The 19,576-nt window shown below is 39.1% G+C and overlaps 1 protein-coding gene across 1 annotated transcript; it reads left to right on the top strand.

Moving 5' to 3' along the window:
• Positions 1 to 129: 129 nt before the first annotated feature.
• UBN2 (ubinuclein 2) lies at positions 130 to 10,626 on the top strand. Its single transcript, XM_010193029.1, has 7 exons — positions 130 to 203; positions 801 to 851; positions 2,245 to 2,287; positions 2,607 to 4,145; positions 7,861 to 8,107; positions 8,844 to 8,933; positions 10,117 to 10,626. Exons 1-7 carry the CDS (start codon positions 130 to 132, stop codon positions 10,164 to 10,166), a joined length of 2,094 nt encoding a protein of 697 aa, XP_010191331.1. The 3' UTR covers positions 10,167 to 10,626.
• Positions 10,627 to 19,576: the final 8,950 nt, after the last annotated feature.

Raw genomic sequence — 19,576 nt, 5'->3', positions numbered from 1 at the left:
GTTCTGTGATTCTGTGACCCAGTTTTCATTAATTATCTGTTTATAGCTGCATTTGCATAGCAAGCTGTAGGACAGGTACAGGACAGGAATTGTTTTCACTTCCCACTTGTCAGCTCAGGAGTTGATAACATGGAAATAAAACCATGTGAATTGTTGAGATTTGTTATACCAACTCTTGCTATTCATTGGTTCTGTAGTAAAAGGTATGTGTAAATCCAGTGTATTTGAAGTCACAGAACTGGTACTCAATGGCCTATTCACAATACTGAAGAGAAGTAGAAACAAGCTTGGCTACTGTATTCTGACCTTTTTCCTCTGTGCTTTTAAAACAAACAAACTAAAAACCACAAATGAAAAAAAAACAACAAACCACAAACCCCAACAGATTAACCACAAAATCCAAGCCTATGATGGATGTGTGGACACGCAGTGTGAAGAGTTTACAATAATCCTTAATTTGATATTTAAAATACTTTATTAGCTTTTGAGGAGAGAGAATTCAGAACATATTTCTTCTGTCCAGCTGAAGGAGGTAATACTCTGTTATCTTGACTTCTACTTGGCCATTTACTGAGCTATTTTGAATGTAAACTTAAAATATTTTCAGTTTTTTAGCATTCTTCTGTTTATGGCTGCCTGGAACTCCCTCATGATAGCAGTACAGACAAACTACCTACTAGCTGCTCTGGGGACAGATAATCACAGAGTTCTTCTGAAAACTCAAGGATATTTGAGTATTTGGTGGTCATATGCTGATTGTGCCTCATCACCTTATGTTTCTTTTCTCTCCTCAACTTTAGGATGCTTTTTAAAGAAAGCCGAAGTGTTCACAATCATCTCACTTCTGCTCCGTGAGTATAATACTGACAACTTACTAGTATCTTTAGGTTGTTCTTTTCCCATCTTTTTCCCATCTTCATACTACTTTTCTTGGAGAGAAGGGAGGAAAGGGAGATATTTTTGTATTTGTTTAAAGAGACTTACAATGCTAATAAATTGTATAATGCTTTAATTTAGACATGTAACTGTAATGTTCTTGTAGCATTATATTTTAACTCAGTTATGAAGTGACTGGACAAGTTGATATTCATTCTTGGATTAACACCTTTTTACTCTGGAGTATTTCAAAGCACTATACACTACCTAAATTTTGCTGTGCAGCATATTAAATTGAACTTGGAGCCTGCAGTACTTCATGTTCTTTTCCTCAAACATCTCTCTGACCACAGAAGGCTGGGTATCTCAGCAGAATTTTACCTTCTTGATTTTCAGACAGCACTATGTCCCTCTTGGGAGCTGCCTGCTTACAGACAGAATTGAAATAAACAACTATGACTTTGAATAAGATACAAATTGCAACATTTGTGATAAAGATGATTAACATAGGATATTTTTGTACTTAATATCAAAACTGAGTCATGATCCACGTACAGTAAGATTATTTTTTTTTTAACCAGGCATATTTCTAGTTGCTTAGAAAGGGAGAACAAATGACCTATAAAGTGTAAATCTGTTGATCCTCTTGAAGAAATAGAAATGAGAAAAGGTGTGAAATGCTTAACTTCTAAGTTGAAGGTGATGACTAATAATCCTTAGGGCTGTCCTTGCTTTCATAACTGCAGTTGGTGCTATGGTGTTCGCTTACAATGTAAAAGAACCTGGAAGCTTGTTAAATGGCTTCTTGCAATAAACAGAAGTTAGATAATACTGTTTTGCAGTTGATAAGCAACAAAACACTTTTTTTTTTTGTGGGGGATTGATGTAGTGGGTTAAGCAACTGTTTTTCTATGGTTGGAAATATAAATGAGAACATGAAGTATACTCCTCAGTGACAAAAACATCAGTGTAAAGTGAAATGATGTAACTATTACAGGTGACCTCAGTTTAGGCATAGTTCTGTTGACAGACCTCTTAAAAGGGGCTGAAATTACTTGATACTTTGACATTTTTCTAAATCAGAAAAGTAAAAAATAACTCTCCATATATGTATCAGGTTATAGCAACAATTCAGTGAATTTTGCATCTAATTTATTTAGAGGTACATGACAAAGAATGAATTAAAAAGTACTCTTGTTCTCTTCCCCTCTATATTTTAGCCCATATTCAATTTCAGTGATGGTTTATTTTTAACACCGGCCTCCAGTAGTCATCCCTCTAGTTCACTGGAATACAATCAGAGTAACAGAACTAAAATGACTTGCCTTTCTTTTGTCTTCTGATGTGCATGTATCCCCTCTGTCTTAGGGCAAAGAAGAAGGTGATTCTGGCCCCTAAACACAAAGTGAAGGTAAATGCGTATTTAGATGTCTGAATTTTATGACTGTTTGATACAACCTGTTTCCTGCCTCTGATCCAGAAAAATTCCAGCAGAACTGATTATTCTTAACTGTAGGGTGCACTTTTAGTTATGTGGAGTGACAGCACTAGGTTTTTAAATACAAATATTAAATTAGCACACAGGAGTCCAACACCTAGATACCATAGGTATCTTAATATGAAAATTTCAATAGTAGATCTTCAGTTCATCTGATTTAACAGAATAATAGTATTGAGAGAGATTCTACTCCAAGAAAGCTATTAAACTTTTCTTATCTCTTCGTTCTCAGGACTCCAGTCCTAAGAAAGAACAGAAAACCTGTATGTCTTCAGTCAATTCAAGCTGTGCTACTGTACTGAGTTCCAGCACACCTGTCTGCACCCCAGCCAGCTCTAGCTGCACACCAGCTCCAGAGACGATCTGCTTGGATGACTCGCTGGATGAAGACCTCTCTTTCCACCCACCCTCACTGGACTCTATTTCTGATGCTCTGGCTGTTATCAATAATGGTGCCAAGGGATCTCCTCTTGGGTCCACCATAGACACACCAACATCTAGACCTCGCCCTGGGCTGAGGGAAGAGAAACTAGCAAGTATTATGAGTAAGTTGCCCTTGGCAACTTCAAAGAAAGTAGAGCCCACTCAAACACCCCATTCATCAAGTCTTATTGCTGGTCACACAGGGCCAGTACCAAAGAAACCCCAGGACCTAGTTCACACTGGTATCTCTTCAGGCCTTATTGCTGGATCTTCAATTCAAAATCCTAAGGTTTCCTTAGAGCCTTTGCCAGCCAAACTACTTCAGCAAGGACTACAGAGGTCAAGCCAGATCCAAGCTGCTTCCTCCTCTTCACAGACTCATGTCTCTTCCTCTAAGACCCAAGCAGCTATTTCCACCTCCTCTCAAAGAACCAAGGATGCTAATATCTTAGTATCATCTTCTGAGGCTCAAGGTGGTTCTTCCTCGACATCACAAGTGACAAAGGTGCACCAGCATTCAGCTGTACAGCAGAAATACGTATCTCCTTTACAAGCAACTATTAGTAAATCACAGACCAATCCAGTGGTGAAATTAAGTAGTAATCCCAAACTGTCTTGCTCATCACCAGTCATCAAGGCTCAAGATAAGTCTGTAGTTTATCGCCTGCCTTTGTCTAATTCCTCATCTGGAAGTGGCTCTAAAGTGTCTCACCCACTGGTTTCTCGGACAACATCCAGCACCTCTACCTCTAGTAACTATTTAGCCAAGGCTATGGTGTCACAAGTTTCTTCCCAGGGTTTCAAGCCTCCCTTCTCCATGGCTGCCTCTCCCAAACCTGCTGCCTCTCCCAAGCCCACTGCATCTAAGCCCTCTGTGACACCCAAGCCCAATGCATCACCTAAATTTTCATCCAAGTCCACCTCATCCCCCAGGCCTGCAACAACACCCAGTTCTTCCAGTTCAAGTGCACTAGTTTCCCCGAGTAGTCACTCCAGCAACAACCCCCTTCATAAACAGACCAGTGGTGTAAATATCAGCAGGCAGTCTCCCACAATGAACTTGCTGCCCTCTAACCGCACCTCAGGCCTTCAGCCTGCAAAGAACGCTCAGGCTTCTTCAAAATTGCCCAACTCTTCTCCTTCTGGAACTGTTGGTAAAAATAATTTGGGTGGAGTTGGAATGAATGTACCTGCCAGCAGAGGCAGTAACCTTAACTCAAGTGGAGCTAGTAGGACTAGTCTGTCTGGGGGAGCAGGAAGTGGAACACAGGGTGCTACTAAACAGTTGTCAACTCCACACAGACCATCTTCTGCCTCAGGGTCTCCAGTTGTAGCAGCCAGTGTGCAGGTACGCATCTAACAAGTTTGCATTTAAACATTCCATTAATTTTTATCACATTTATTTTGTAAACGGTGTTTCTTGCAATATTTTTATTTGAAAATGTGTCAAATTAAATGTTTATACCTTATGAAGCATAAATGCTAATGCTGATGAAACTATTTTGCACTAGCTAATAGGTATTTCCAGTTGATGTGAAATGCAAGGGTCAGTGGGGAACAAATCCCCACTGTAAAATTGTTTGGTCTATACTGTGGAACGCCATCCACTTTGGTTGGGGTGGGTTTTTTTGAGCACTAGAAAAAGGTAAGCTTTGTATGGCCATATTTTCAGAGAACATGGTGTTTTCTTGCATTATTTGATTTGTGTATTCTTGCATATTTATTTATTTATAACGATGGTGGAATATGAAAAGGCATCTTAGTACATTCGTTGCCAAACTTCATGATTAACTTGCAAAACTAGAGTTCGGTTGCTTGTGGTTTATCATGCAAGACTTGTATTTAAAATTAACACTTGCAAGGGCTTTAGTGTTTGTGATTAAATACGTATTTTAGATCTTTGTAACATCTAGTCAAACCGAGTGAGACACCTCATTAATATATAAGTATACTAGAAATTGAGAGAGAGCTTATGCAGAATTTTATTGCTGGAAATAAGTCATACCAAACAAATATTTTAAAAATACTGTTCTAAAATCCAAGCAAACCTATTATTTACCCAGAAAACAACCTGCTTTCCCAAATTGTGTATTCTTTATACTGGGAATTATTTAATTACTAAGATGATTTGAGGGTTTCAGCTCTCTTTATTGCTCTATCCAGAAGTCTTCACTACTTAAGTAAAGTTAAGAAAAGCAATATAGCTGTAAATCAGAGTTTTAATGTATAGCAAATGTAAAAGTTTTGGGGTTTGTTTTTTTTTCTGAACAGTGTATATAGCTATTGCATGGTAGTGATGTATATATTTAGTGATGGTTTATAATCTTTTCACTTGCCATCAAGTTTTCCTTAATGCAGCTGAACAACAGGAGGAAGATTATTTTTACAAGACATTTCTATGGTCTTTTATTCTACCGTACCTTAAGTCTGTTACAGTAAACAAGAGGTGTCTGGCAGGCTCTGGCACAGCCTTCTCATTATTTTGGGTACTTGAAATTTAAAACCCATGACCCATCTGCTGTGTAAGGCCCACTGAGGTACCACAAAGGGCCTAGAGAAGGGCTGAACCAGATACAGTGCAGTTTGGGTACTCTGGAAGGTGCCCGGAGGAGACAAAAAAAGGCTACAGTGAGCGAATGGGAATAGAGTTGTTTCTTCCTGCTGCAGTCAGCAGAATCCAATGGGTACAGCTGCTGTGATGCAGAAGAAAATCTGAAATGGGTGTGGTAGTGCTTAGAATGGGGAATGGGTAGTGTTGTGTTGGATCATGAGGTGAATTCTGGCAAACCTTCCTGTAGCTAAATGCAAGTAATTTTTTTTTAGAAACACTGACAACCTGGGGGGATTAAATGCATTTTGGCAGACAGTGATGTTGAAGAGGACTGGAGGGGGTGTGGTAGATAATGAAGTAACATGAGTGCATACTGTAATACAACAAAATAAGGTGTGTTGGTAGGTTGGAAGGGGGAAAATCAGCTAGAGGTACAGAGCAGCATATGGTGTCACTAAAATAATGATTGACTTCACGTGTGAGTTTTTTGACACTTCAGAAGTTACTTTGACCTAGAAGAAGAGCAGCACAAGGAAGATGAGCCATTGAATGAGGCTGTTGCTGCTATGCAGACTGTGGTTTAGTCAGTGGAGTATGTTCAAGAGAAAAAATTACTGCTCAGTCCAAGTATACCAAAGGGGAAGAGATTGTGGTAACAGAAGGCTTTTATTTAGCATTAAAGAATAAAGGTGTTCCTAACTAGGAAGAGTTGCCAAGAAGTGTTTCCCTTCTTTCCCGTTTTGATTGACACAGTTATTTACCAGAATGTAAGCTTACACCTGCTGTAGCTTCACAGAAATTTTACCCTGGAATACTTTAAGTTACATCCTAGGAACCCAAAGCCAAGTAATAAAAAATTCAGCAATTTTCACATGTTATTTCCTTAAAAAAACCTCTACCTACCATTAGTACTCTTGAGCAGACTCTGGCTTAGACTTCTAAGGATCTTAGTGACTCAGATTTATTACATGGCCAGGATGAACTCTTATGAAGTCCTATAGTGAGTGAGATAAATAGAAACATCTGAACTGTAAATCTCTAAATGCTCTAAAGAGCATCTGTAGCTCTTTCCATCACTGAACTTCTCTCTCCTCCTTTTTTGAGAAAGTAAGCATGGTCTTGGCCTAGCACGTTACAAAGCTGCTTTCTGTTTTCAGGCATTTGACAAATCCACAATTGCAAGCGATTACTGTATAGCTTTTATTTTGTTGTACAGTAAAAATTACAACGTGAACGGTTGCCATTTTGTTGTACATAGGCTTATTGTGAAATTATTAGTTTTAAAGGCAAAAACCCAAAAATCATGTATGTTGAAGTTTTTTTAATCCTTTATTTTTTTTTCTACTTGTGGGATGGAGTGTGTCTTAGAAGTTGTCACTCCTAAGATGACCAATACAAATGCTTACTACAAACATCACATCTGTAGTTAAGTGGCAACTAACCTTTCTTTAGCTGCTTTCACCTGAACACCGTAAAACCAAAACTATTAATAGAAACTTTATCTCTTCAAGGAGTTTTCATCTTTTTGCTGTTTCTGAAATTTGATACTACAGAATTCAAGGAGATTAAATTTTAGGTTCACATGTTCATTAAAATGATTCTGTGTTTTTGCTTTGGTTAAGGCTTACTTGTATAAATGCGTATGTTTGAGGTCTTGTTCCATCTGAGTCTTTTTAATGCAAGTATCTAAAATAACTGATCCTGAATCTGATTCAAAATGCTTTCTATACTCCCTTGTAGTAGCTCATTGGAGAATTGAACATTAGCAACAAAATTGCTACTTTCATAATGAAGGGAAGATTGTTAAAGAACAATGAACTGTTCTAATGTTACAGGAATTAATGCGATTTGGGAGCTGTTGTAGCTAAAATGTTCTGGTGAATCTTGCATTTTCATTTTTAAATGGTGAATTTAACTTCATTGTGACATATGTGGAGTGGAGAGATTATTTTCCTTTGCCCTTTGCTTTGACATGTGCATATGCACCTATAAATATATATATGTATGTCTGGATCTTGATAACATGACTTTTTTCAGAGCATGGGAGTTCTTATGTATGAATCTTAATTTTCAGAAATCATTGCCTCGAAGCAGCCTCCTTAGAAATAAGGTTAGTGTTCTGTTAAGACCCAGATTTGGAGAAGGGAGAGTAATACTGTGTTTCTAAACAACTTCAGATCTCCATCTGATAATTTTTTATTATTGATCTAATAGAAGATGTTGCACTAGATTCTGACTGTAAACCATGTGCATAATTAGAGAGGACATAGAGGAAATTATCTGCAAAGCTGATGAGAAGAACATGAGACATGAACCATATTGTCATGTCTGAGATGTAATTGTACTTGCTTAGCAGATGAACAATGGGAAGTTCTCCTAGGGTGGATAAGTGGTTATTTATTAATGTGCTTCTTAATAGGGCCATGCTTAACAGAAAATGGTTGATTCGTATCTCCTTAAAGAATACAACTCAAAGCTTTAAAATCTTGAAGTACTCCTTTTCTTTGTACAGTCAACAGCAGGAGCATCATTACTGGCTAACGCCTCACCTCTGACTCTCATGGCATCACCCCTGTCTGTAACCAGTCAGAATGTGACGTCTGCACCATTGACTCCTTTTGGGATGCTGGGTGGCCTTGTTCCTGTGACCGTGCCCTTCCAGTTTCCCTTGGAGCTGCTTGGCTTTGGGACGGACACAGCTGGAGTGACCACCACCTCGGGATCTACCTCAGCGGCTTTCCACCACAGCCTAACTCAGAGTGAGTGGAGTTAGTTATCACACTGTGCTATAAGGAAAGATGCATCCTGAAGATGGAAATTAAGAAGGGAAGCAATACAGTTCTGAGAGACTCAAATGTGGTTCATGAAAATACAGGAGAGTAAATGTGATTTCTTTGCTATCCAAATGTTATGAATAATCTTTGATAAGCTTAACTTCATTGTTACACTTACAGTATATGCTTAGTTTTGAACATGCTGTTTTGGTTTAACTTTTAAGCCTTTATCTTTAGAAAGGAATATAGCTCCAAAGTTTCCAAATGCCACAATAGAAATAAGATACTTAACATGGTGATTCCTCAAAATATCCTTAGCTCGGTGATCTTAGACGGCTCTCTTATGAGGAAGTATCATCCAAGATGGTGTTTATTTTTTCTGATTGCTTAAAAAAGTTCTTTAGGTTTTTAATTTATATCACTTTTTGGTCTGTCTGCTGAAGGAAATAATAGGAAGAGTTGTATCCTAATCACAAGGCATGGTCCTTGCTCTGACTTTTGATTAGTCATATCTGAATAAGTCTGTTTCTGTTGACTTATTCCAGCCATCAGAATGCCATCAGATGTTTATTTTTTGTTGTTGAGATACATCTTCAGAAATCCGTGCAAATTAGCATGCTACTATAGCTACACTATAAAAATAAAAACTATTTCACAAAGGCTTCCTCTTAAATCATCAAGATTTATTTTTAATCTTTGTTGCTCTCCCTTTTATCCCCAGACTTACTGAAGGGTTTACAGCCAGGTGCTCAGCACGCAGCAACACTGTCTCACTCACCTCTGCCTGCTCACTTGCAGCAAGCTTACACAGGTAAAGACATCGTATTTTTCTTACTACTTATTTTTAACTTAAAAGTCAGATTTTTGCCCTAGACTGAAATAAAACTTCACCAGAACTGAAACTGGTTTAAAGAAGATACAACACAGGGACAAGCTTTGGTAGCAGCAGACAGTACACATTCTACCGTAGCAGTACTTTTGGAACCTGAACTTTTTGTCTTCAATGTCAGGTACAAAAAGAAGTTCAAAATTTTCAATGATACTTTATTGTAGCAGTTCTAGAAACTGAAGTGTACCAATTCAACCACTGGGTAAAAAGGAATACTACTTACTGGACTCTTAACATGATTATTTACAGCCTACATGAAGTCTATTGATTAGATTGTTCACACATGTATACACTCTTAGAAGAAACATGAAGCAGCTTCTAGCTGGAAGAAATTAAAATTGAGTAGGGGAAAAAAAACCCAGTGTGATGGTTTCCTAATGGAAGATCTGCCTTCCCTGGGAATTTTATCCCTGATAAGAGTTGCATATTTTGATTGAGAAGATGAGCTTGAAGCAGAACATCTCAGTTTTCTGTCAGCTTAGAGCTGAAAAGCTATCTTAGAGCTTTAGAAAGTGCGGTTTAGAATGTACACCTTCCTTTGCCCACCTGTAAGATTTTTTTTTTGTTGGGATTTTTTGTGCTTTTGTTTGTTTGCTTTTTTGCCAGGAGAAGGAACAGGAAGGGTGGCAATAGCTTGGGATTCTTCATCCTGTTCTCAGAGTCCTCAGCACCAAAAATCTGGGCAGTGTTGCTCTAAAAGGCTGTGAAAACAAACCAATTTATTGTATTTGGTAGAACCTTGAAATTTTGTCACAGTGAGTGTCATGGGTTGAATAATAAAATTGCTTTATTGAAGTGTAAAGGCTTCTAAAGAAAGGCTTTTGATTTTTTTTTTAATTTCTGTTTCAGTATCCCAAGCTGCAACTTAATCTTTAGAAGGATGGTATCTTTTGGTATAAAGCCTGATATCTAAAGTTTCAACAGTGCTATTTCTAATAAACGAACTACAGAGAAGATGCAAAGTCTTCCACACTATAATGACAATGGACTTTTTGGTGATGCTAAAGCTGAAGGTGCCAAATTTCTGTGTCTGCTGTAATTTACAAAAATAAAAGTTCACTCACGCTTTTATTCTTCCCTTTCTTTTCCTGTCTCTAAACTGCAGATGGAGGCCAAAGTAAAGGGGACGCTAAGTTACAGCGGAAAAACCAGTGACTTCTGGACAAGCAAGGGAGCTGAAGCAGTTCTGATTGGCTGACAGAATCTGCCCAGTTGGGAAAGTGCTTATTGTCACAGGGCTGCTGTTTCTGTCGATGTTTACATATTCTGATCCCAAGCACTGTGGTGAGAGGAAGAAGAAAAAGAAAACAATACTTGATCAAAGAGAGAAGGAAAAGGAGGACTGGTCCTCCTGGTCATGCAGACTGGTTATAGTTTGATCTTGCCTAAAGAAACAAGCTTTTTTTATCTGCTCTGATTGGCTTTTAAAAGAAATTGATCGTCAAACCCACAGCAGCACAAACGTATTTTTTTTTTCTGGGTGATGTCCAATGAAGAGTTGAAAGCATGAGAGGAGCTAGAATAGGTTTATCCATCTACTGTGTAAGGTGGAATCATCCCCTTCATTAGTGCCCAAAGTGCCCAGTATAAGCTTATGTGTAGGTCCTGAGTGTACTATGTGGTTGTGGACCAAAGGTTATGTAGAGCAGAGGTGGTGCTGGGATACTTTGCATTATAATTAAACCCTTACACAAATGCAGTTTCTGATATTGACATTTTTTCCAGCTTTACAAGGCTTTTTGGCTATAGGGAGCCTACAGATGTATGCAGTCTCATTAGAGAGTTGTTTTCAAAAACAGATCTCCTGGTTCATCAAGATGTGAGACACAGACTACTGGGAAATTCCTTGTTTCTTGTTTGATTTTATTTTTTTTAATATAAAGATTCTTACTTAAGGGAGGAAGAGGATGGAAATTTTTCCAGTCACATTAAAAGGAAACCCACATTTTATTGGTCAGACTGGCATTTCTTTCCCCATGTATTTTTCTTAAAGGCACACTCATTTTCTTCAGTCCTTCCATTTGTTAAACTATCTTTTCCTTTGGCTTGTGCTTATCTGCTGCTGAAATTAATTAATGTTCTATTCATGTCTTTTATGAAACACAACCAGTTCTTTACTCATTCTAGATATTCATCTTTCATCTAACTCTTCCCAAAAGCCATGCATTAAACTGATTTGCTAGTTAAAGAAAGCTGATCGTGACCTATTCCAGAGCCAGGTTAATACTGCTTCAGGCATTAGCCAAAGAGGAGTCGTTCAAAAGCGACCAGAGGTGCCTTCTCTTCTGGGGGCTGAATGGGTTGTCTTCAGCATTTCCAGCCCCTGCTGGCCTGGGGTGTTCCGGACCTGAACTCTTCCTTACATGGTAGCACAAGACTGCAAAGCTGGCTTGGTTTTTTGTTTTTTTGGATAGCAATACATCAACTGGTTCATTTGTAAGGTTAGGAAGTATCCAGCACATGTTGCACTTTCAACACTAGGACAGAACTTTGCTGTTGAGTCCCTTGCGCTGTCAGATAAAAGAAGGCAAGAATGGCAGAAACTGAAATAAGTCATAGGTGAAAGGAGCAAATAAAATTGTATGATGCCCTTCTCCTTCAACCCCAAAACATTCCTTTGATCAGAGATGCTGAAATTCCTAGTAGCTAGTCTTTCTAGTAGTTTGATTCGAGATTGAACCAGTGACTACTGGTTATCTCACACTTTCCAGAGAGACTTTGACCCATGGATAATGAATCTTCAGTGTTTTGCTAGATTAACTTATAGCTTTCAGGTTCCTTTGACATGTGATTTATTTTTCTTAGACCAGACAACAATTTCTTTTCTATTTAGAGCTCATTTTAATTTTATATAAATATATATACATGAATTTCAAATAATATATATTGTGTATTTAGTATAAAAATGTTGGGTTGAGCTCAGCAATAAATGTTTTTGCACAACACTTCTGTGAAAGACAGATTGAATTAAAATAAGATGCATTAGTTTGTTAATTTCACTCCACAGCATCTGCCAATTAAATGCTTTTTTAGCTAGTGCTAATGTTTTGTATGTGGCGTGTTGATTAGATAAGCTTGCATCTCCATCATCGGTGTTATTTAAAGTTGAAACATACAGGAATGTAGACTGGCATTCTTAATACTGTGCAAATTCTGTCAAAATACCATAAACTATTTGGAATGCAAGCTTGATCTGATAATTTTTTTTCCCTCCAGGAAGGGTTGAAGGAAGACAACTATTGCTTTTCGAGGCCTAACAGTTTTGGCAGGATGCTGATTTTCTGAACTGTGTCAAACCTGATGTTTTTACCAATGTGTGTAGCTAAGGGAGTTGCAGCAGTGAGCCATCAGGCAGCAATATATTTAAAAGGCCCTGTCCTAAGAGAGTTCTACCTCTTCTATGTTTTCCTCATCAAGGCATCTCATTCAAACTGCCATCTTTTGTCTTCATATGTAATGATTAAATTTTAATTGGGAGACTCGGAGCCCTTTCAGCACAGATTTCCTTTCAACATTCCTCTCTTCTTGGGAGTATCCCCTCTAAATCTGAAGGAGGGTAGGAGTAGTCCTGTCTGTGTGGCCTATTGAGCTTCTCAGCCTTGGGAAACAAGTAAAATAATACTTATTGTGAAAATAGGTAGTAGGATGATGTGAGGTCAAATGACCGTACATTGTGATGCCAGTTCAGACAGCCTCCCCAGAGGGTAACTGTTTTCAATCATTATGCTACTGAGCATCTTTGGAATTGGCAACATAGAGATGAAAGGGTCTGCATTCCCTGTTCTCCCTGGTTAAACCTAGCAGGCCCAAATCAAAGGAAATAATAGGGTGGCTCCCAGAGACCTTTGCAGGTAGCACAAAGAGGATGGGGAAGTGAAAGATTTCTGCAACATCCAAATGCAAAATTAAGTTAATGTTTTACTGTTTTCTGCACAGCAGCTCTCCTAAAGACATTTAACCCCAAGCTTTTACTACTTTTTAAGGGCCTTTGTTAATAAATAAACTGTAGTTGTACATACTAAATAACCCTCAGTATTCACAAGCAATAAGAAAGCCAAGTGGAGCTGTCTTTTTCCAGGCAGCAGGGCTGAACTTGGTTTGGGGGCTGTATATGAGCTAACATGTCAAGCTCACTGAAAGCCCCAAACAAATGCAAGCAATAATTTCAAAGACAGGTTTTAGATGTTAAAACCATCTGGGTAATATTTCCTGCTACGTAACCCAAAGTCCCAAAAGTCATGGTAGCTATTTTAAATCCTTTTGAGAGACTTGTAAAGCAAGAAGGCAGGCTAGAGGAAAATCAAGCTGCAAAGCTTCCTGATACCTTGAACTGTAACTGCAGTGTTCTCCCACTCAAGATGCAAACGGCCTAAATCATGTTGTCCAGCCTTCTCTGTTGATTTGAGATAATGACTAATACTGACCAACTAAGTCACAAGTGTGAATGCTGTGGGTTTCACATCTGTTTTCTGCTAATCAGAAGTAACTTTTAATTACCTGGGTTCTGCTTCTTGTTTGAATCCGATCAAAGTTGTCTGATGCACAGATCTGGGGGTGGGACAGGTGCCAAGAGCCTGTTTCCTTCCCTGCAGTCCCATCACCTGACCCTTCCTCCACACTCCTTCTCCACTTGGTGCAAGACCCTTGAGGACGTGAAAACAGAGAAATCCTGCAACTCTCCCAAGCTGCCATCAGTTGTGTGAACCATTAACCCTCTGGGAGTCATCTTGGACTCCAACTAACTATCACATTTGCTGCTACATTCGTAAAATGAACTTTTGGCTGTATTTATTAGCAAATTTTAATCTAGTTTACAGTTTGTTTGGTTTTCTTTTGAGTAGTTTTTGCCCACAGATGGATTAGAAGTGTTGGGGTGTTTGGGTTGGTGGTTTGTTTTGGTTTGTTGTTTTGGGGGGGTTTCTTGGGTTGGTTTTTTTGGGGGTGGTTTTTTTGAGTGAATTGGTGAGGCACAGTGGTCCCTCTTCTGCTTTTGTTTTGGATTTTTTTTTTTAAGATGGCATTGCAGAGAGAACCTGCAGCCAAGCCAAGCTGTGGAAGGTTTCTCTCCACACCTAACTTTCATCTTTTGCTGAGCTGGGGGGAAATCAGTAAAGGGACACTTGCTTTTTGTTTAGGGTTTTTTTCCATACAATGAACCAGAAGGTGAAAAAGCAGTAGGTAAATGATTCATTAATGCTTTATGCAATTTTAATTTTATAGAAATTAAAAAAGGTTGGTAGATTTTGATTGGTCCTAGCTCTGGTGAAATGGCTGTTACCCTCCATGACTGACTTGATTCAGGCCTTTGTCCTTTGTTTAAGTGCCTTTTTTTTTTTTATTTTATTTCCCTACCCTCTTTAAACTGTTCTCAGAGATCCTGAAGTGCTGGAAGGCATTTTGGAGGAAAATCTTAAGCTTGCCAAGATGGCTTTATGCTGTTATACTATTTTTTCCCTTTTGTAAAGAAAAAAGTGTTATGTGTGTAACTTCATAGCTGCTGTACCATGGCGTTGGTTCTGTGTGCTTGTGCTTTCTTTCTCTCTCACTTACACATGCGCACACACATATACAGCAATATTCCTGAGAAACCTGTTCATGCTTTTACATTCTGCTGGCTCTGTTAAAACACTTGGAGGTGAATGTTTGTGCAAAGATGGCAGTACAATAAAAGAGTGGGTGTGTGAGTGTGCGTAAATGTGCATGAGAGAAAGGATGTGGCTAATAGGAATGAAACTTCTTGCATTTTTCTCTGAAGGTTTTAAGTATAATTAGGCCATGAGTAAAGCATTATGGGCCCTGTCTGGCAACCCTATTAAATACTGGACCACTTCACACAGTTGCTGTGTCTGAGGCAAAGACGTGTGGCTGACAACTCCAAGGAGGTGGTGGGGGAAGAAGGTTAAAACAGCAGCTTGCAACAAGTTTGAGTTGAGATGAATTGCAAGGAATCTTATGTGCAGATCTGCATCTGCTTGCCACCAGTTATTGCAAGGATTCTCACATTTACCAAAGTTGTCACTTTCTACCATGCATCCTATGTAAGAAGGGATTTGGTATAACCTGCAAGAGTGCAGCTGCTAACTGAAGTTAAACCTGACTGCTTCACGTGCTAATGAAGTCATTCACCATGAAGTACTTTTCTAGTTGTACTTTTTCCTCTTACTGAGATTTCATTAATGGTTTGTTCTCTTAATATGATGAACAGTACATTCATGTGATGTTAGCTGCAAGTGAACCCTCATAATTGTGTCTCTGCTTGTTTCCTTGTTCTCTGACAAAATTAGCAATCTGCAATAGATCATCTAGTGATTTTAGCAACTCTGTGCTGAGGATATATGTAACTTGTGACTATTATAAACATGCATACCTGAAATTTGCAATTCACTTGTTGATCAAGTGCTAAACTTAAGGTAGCATATGTATGCATCACTAGGTTGTGCTAGTCTTGTGATGTTCTTCCCCTGGGGGGAAGAATTTGAGTTCCAATATGAGAAAGAAGCATTTCCTTTCCCAAAAGGGAATGGAGTAAAGATTCCATCATAAGTGAAGAACTCAGCTAGAGAACAGAAAATAAGATGGCAAATAAAACATGTTCCTGTGGCAGAGAACAGCCTAACTGCTATTTCAGTTCTGAGCTTTTCTTCACGCATTTGAGTTAATCTGTTCATGTAAACTGGGCCATAGGCTGATTTCTTCTACCAATCTAATAGTGCTGGTCAAAGATCGGACTGTTGCTGGTAGCTCAGCCAGTTGGAGTGATAGTGAGGGTGCTTCTTAATCTGCCTTAGGTGCATCAGTGAAGTCACTTCAGTGGAGTTTTCCACATCCCTCTGTGGCAGGAATCTGCTAACCTGGCTCTTCTGTTGCTGTGTAATTCATGTTGGGCACATGAGCTCTTTATTCTAGGCTGATCTGTGAGATGGGGAATCTACAGCTGGTGATGATGGTTGGTTGTTGCAGTGTTTCTATTTTTGTTTTTGTTTTGGGTTTTGCTTTTTTTTTTTAACAAATGCAGCTGTTGTGAAACTCAGTGTCTGTCTACTGCTTAAGAAATCACTGCCAAAATTTGCAGCCAGAAGTATGCCTACTGGGCCACTGGAAAGATAACTGTTGTGTATGGAAATGCTTTGTTTGTGGAAACTTCTGGTGTGGCTTCATCATCCTTTTTCTGTGACCCAGTGATCCCTTGCTGCTGTAAGAGCCTTTTGGGGCCATAGAGAGCCCTGCTGCTGCTATGACTTATGCTGAGTGATCGGCATGGCCTGGAACTGGCCCAAAACGGGAAGTACAAAGATTCCCTACAGCTGTTTTTGCACACTCCTCATAAAACTCTACTACTCTTGTCAGTAGTCAAGGATATAGGTCTGTATTTTGTAGACATTTTTGACAGCTATGATTCTACAGAGCAATGCTAAGGGAAAAAAAAAGTTTCGTATCTAGAAGTGAATTTCAGTCTCTTCCCTTGCTGTCATCTGCTTAAATAACCATTCACAAGCAAGTTTATGTTGAAGTAATCCAAAGCAAGCAGTGTACACTGTGTTTAACTCCTGTCATGCTCATTACTAAGGGGTTTTGGTTGGTTTGGGGATTTTTTTTTTTTGCCAAGCAGTGTGTGCAGATGTATTTTATCAACAGATAGTTTTGTTACTGCCCAGTACCAAGAGAAAAAGGGAGGGAGAGAATCAACTGAAACCAGTCAAGAGATACCACTATCATAGGCCAAACCAAGTAGCTGCTGAGGCAGCTGGAGCTTTTGAGACTTACCAGAATTCACCAGTGGAGTGGGGGAAGAAACTTTTTCTTGTGTTCTCAGCTTTTTCCAGATAAGGCCTTAGTTTGATTAGTAGTCACTAATATCAACTATGCAGAGAAGTATTCTTTACGTGTTTCAGTGTTACATGCGTTCCTTCCCCCAGCTGCCCCTCTTAACACATGTCGACGTTTTACCCAAAGAAAATGGAATATTTTTGAATGTCTGTACTGCAGAAGTCTTTTTAGCTAATGTGAAGAAAGAAATTTGTATTTTAAAAAAGAAACCCTTTCACTGGTGCAACACCTAGTGTCAAGTTGCTTTGAGAGGAAAGCTAAAATCACTTCTTGTGACAGGTTTTAGCCTGAGACTTTTTTTTAGAATATTCAGCTCTCAAAGTTCGTTTAAGAAGCTGCAGCAATGTTGGTTTTTAATGTAGAGATTGGATTTGGGGAGAAACAGAGACAACCCAGGTTACCTTCCAGTATCAGAAGTGAATTAAATTGATTTCAATTAAATCAACTTAAATGAAGTTGCTTCTAAACAAGAGGAGGTATTGGCTACACAGTAGCTGGGTCTTTAAATAAAAGCTAAATTGTAATCCCCAGATACTTCTCACTGATCTTGTAGTCTTGTTGTATGTAACTACAAATAACAGTTTAGCTCAGAGGTGAGAACTGTAGTATGTGGGTTATTGCCAGTGATTCCATCATGTAGCAGTTAGTACCATGTTCTTGCATAGTTCTCAAGATCCATACTGGAAATAAATGGAGAAATTTTATTTTTTGACTACTGTTAAAAAAAAAAAGTACAAAATTAACTCCTTTTTACTCCCAAAAGTCTACTGAGCAGCATTATATTTTAGCATTTAAACTAGTACCTTTGTTATGTGATTTGTCTCTTAAAGTCATCTTTACTGAGGGTTAGAAGCATTTCACAAATAATCCTTAAAATGTTGTCATTCTCTCTTGCTAAGGTCAGGTGCTCATAATAAAAGGACATCTGTGATGACTTCTGATGATAGAAAAGTGCTAAAGTCCCTTTAGTTCTGCCCGACAAAGAGACTCACTCAAGAACAGAGCTTTGAAATACCTGCCTGCACAGCTCATGGTCGTGGGGGTTGTCCCCTCCACAGAGGCTTGGCCTCTGCCCTTTGTTTGGTGTCACTTTCAGTGTATATGTGTATTTTAGCAAGTTTGGATACAGCCAGCTCAACTCTACCTGACTTGCTGTGATCCCCAAGACAATGAAAGGCTGAGAAAGAGATGGACAAAGTGTTTTCCTGCCTTTCACTGGGCAGCTCAGAACAAGCAGCTGGGCCAGTGTTTTCTTATAAACATGTAAAATCACAGCTGGGATTCTTGTTATTCCTGAGTTTCAAACGAAATTCCTGAGTTTCAAACGAAGGAATGCGCCGTTACCACAAGACCTGTTTCAGTTGGTGATTCCTGTGATGCTTTACTTAGTCCAGCGTGAATTTGTAAAAGCTCACGTTCCTCCTTTTAATACTCAAGATATTTTGGATCATAGGGCTTAGTGATGGAGAGAGGATCCTAGCAGCCGTATGCTTACCTGATAAGCTCCCCTGTGAAATGCCCCCCTCTTGTGACAAGCAGCCCGAACAACCAAATGCAGCTACCTTTGGGTGATTAGCACTGCTTACATTTGGATTTTTAGGGAGGTGTGTTCCAGTAACTTCAAGGGATGCTGTGTTCTAAGTGTGTGATTTCTTTCCTTTCTCCTTGTAAAACTGGACCTGAACACAAGTTTTGAGTTGTTGGGGTTTTTTTGGTAATAATCTCAGGACCTGAAAGATTGTAGCATTTAGTGTGTCTTAAAAATGATGTACTGTACCAGCCATGGATTTTGTAAATACACCTGTCTCCTGTTTTTGTATTTTAATTTTTTTAAAGTGTGTAAGGCTCTTTGCAAGAGGAACTGGTGCCTGCTTAATTTCCATCCTGAACTGAAGTGGGAAAAGAAAGAAGCTGCTGCCACAAAAGCCTGCATCAGTTCCAAATGTGTATATTGTTCTGGTCAGTTTAATGGCCGTTAGTCTTTTGTTAGTTGGGAAGCTGGTTTGTTCCCCTGCACATTCCCAGTTGTGGCTAGCAGAGCCCTATCAGGGAGACAAATTTTAACTCTCTTCTGTGTGACTACTTGATATTTTCACTCCTTCCAAATACTCAGGTTTACTATCCCTGAGAAGTCTGGTGTTTTCAGAAGTCAGGACTATTGGCCCTCTGCAAGAATAGCTGGAGAGTATTTCTATTTAATCCGTGCTTTGGTCTGAACACAGTCACAGGATTTGTATCCTGCAAACCTTGCAAATGCTGTGGCCTCCACCTGTTCCAAGAGGGCCTTGCCCTCCCATTTTTGTTCTGCTTTCCTGAAAGGAGTGCAAAGATTTTTTTGGCAGCAGACTTTGCTCTGGGATCCAACCTTGCTAGCAGACCCCTGTTCTGCAGTAGGAGCCTTACTCAATTTGGCGTAGCTGTTCCCTGTCCTAAACTGCGACAGGCTTTTTTCATGAGTGTATTTTTTTTAACGTGTCATGTGTCTGTGCTGTATTAAATAAAGAGGAATGTACATATTAGCCTTGTCTCTGTGATTTCTCACAAAAATAAAGTTATAAAAAGGTTTCATTTGAAGGGTTGTTGCTTGGAGGTTTTAATTGTATTTTGGGGATTTTTTTTTTTAAACTAGTTTTGGGTTGTGCTGTAGCTTTTTTCAATCAGGGCAACTACACAGGCAAGGAAAAGGCCCGCAGTCTGAGCAGAGAGAAAGCCACGTCCTCCCGTCCTGCCCGCGAGGC

The sequence above is a fragment of the Mesitornis unicolor genome, unplaced genomic scaffold (genome assembly GCF_000695765.1).
Source record: "Mesitornis unicolor isolate BGI_N332 unplaced genomic scaffold, ASM69576v1 scaffold36729, whole genome shotgun sequence".
NCBI classification, from domain to species: Eukaryota; Metazoa; Chordata; class Aves; order Mesitornithiformes; family Mesitornithidae; genus Mesitornis; species Mesitornis unicolor.
Note: the sequence above shows the minus strand (reverse complement) of the source record. Positions and strands in the feature narration are given on the sequence as shown.

What these genes read in the sequence shown, in the direction of transcription:
- UBN2 (XM_010193029.1), top strand. Translation starts at nt 130, where the DNA reads ATGGAAATAAAACCATGTGAATTGTTGAGATTTGTTATACCAACTCTT. An exon ending in CATTGGTTCTGTAGTAAAAG is followed by an intron (nt 204 to 800) that starts GTATGTGTAAAT and finishes CCTCAACTTTAG; the next exon opens with GATGCTTTTTAAAGAAAGCC. An exon ending in CTTGCAGCAAGCTTACACAG is followed by an intron (nt 8,934 to 10,116) that starts GTAAAGACATCG and finishes TCTAAACTGCAG; the next exon opens with ATGGAGGCCAAAGTAAAGGG.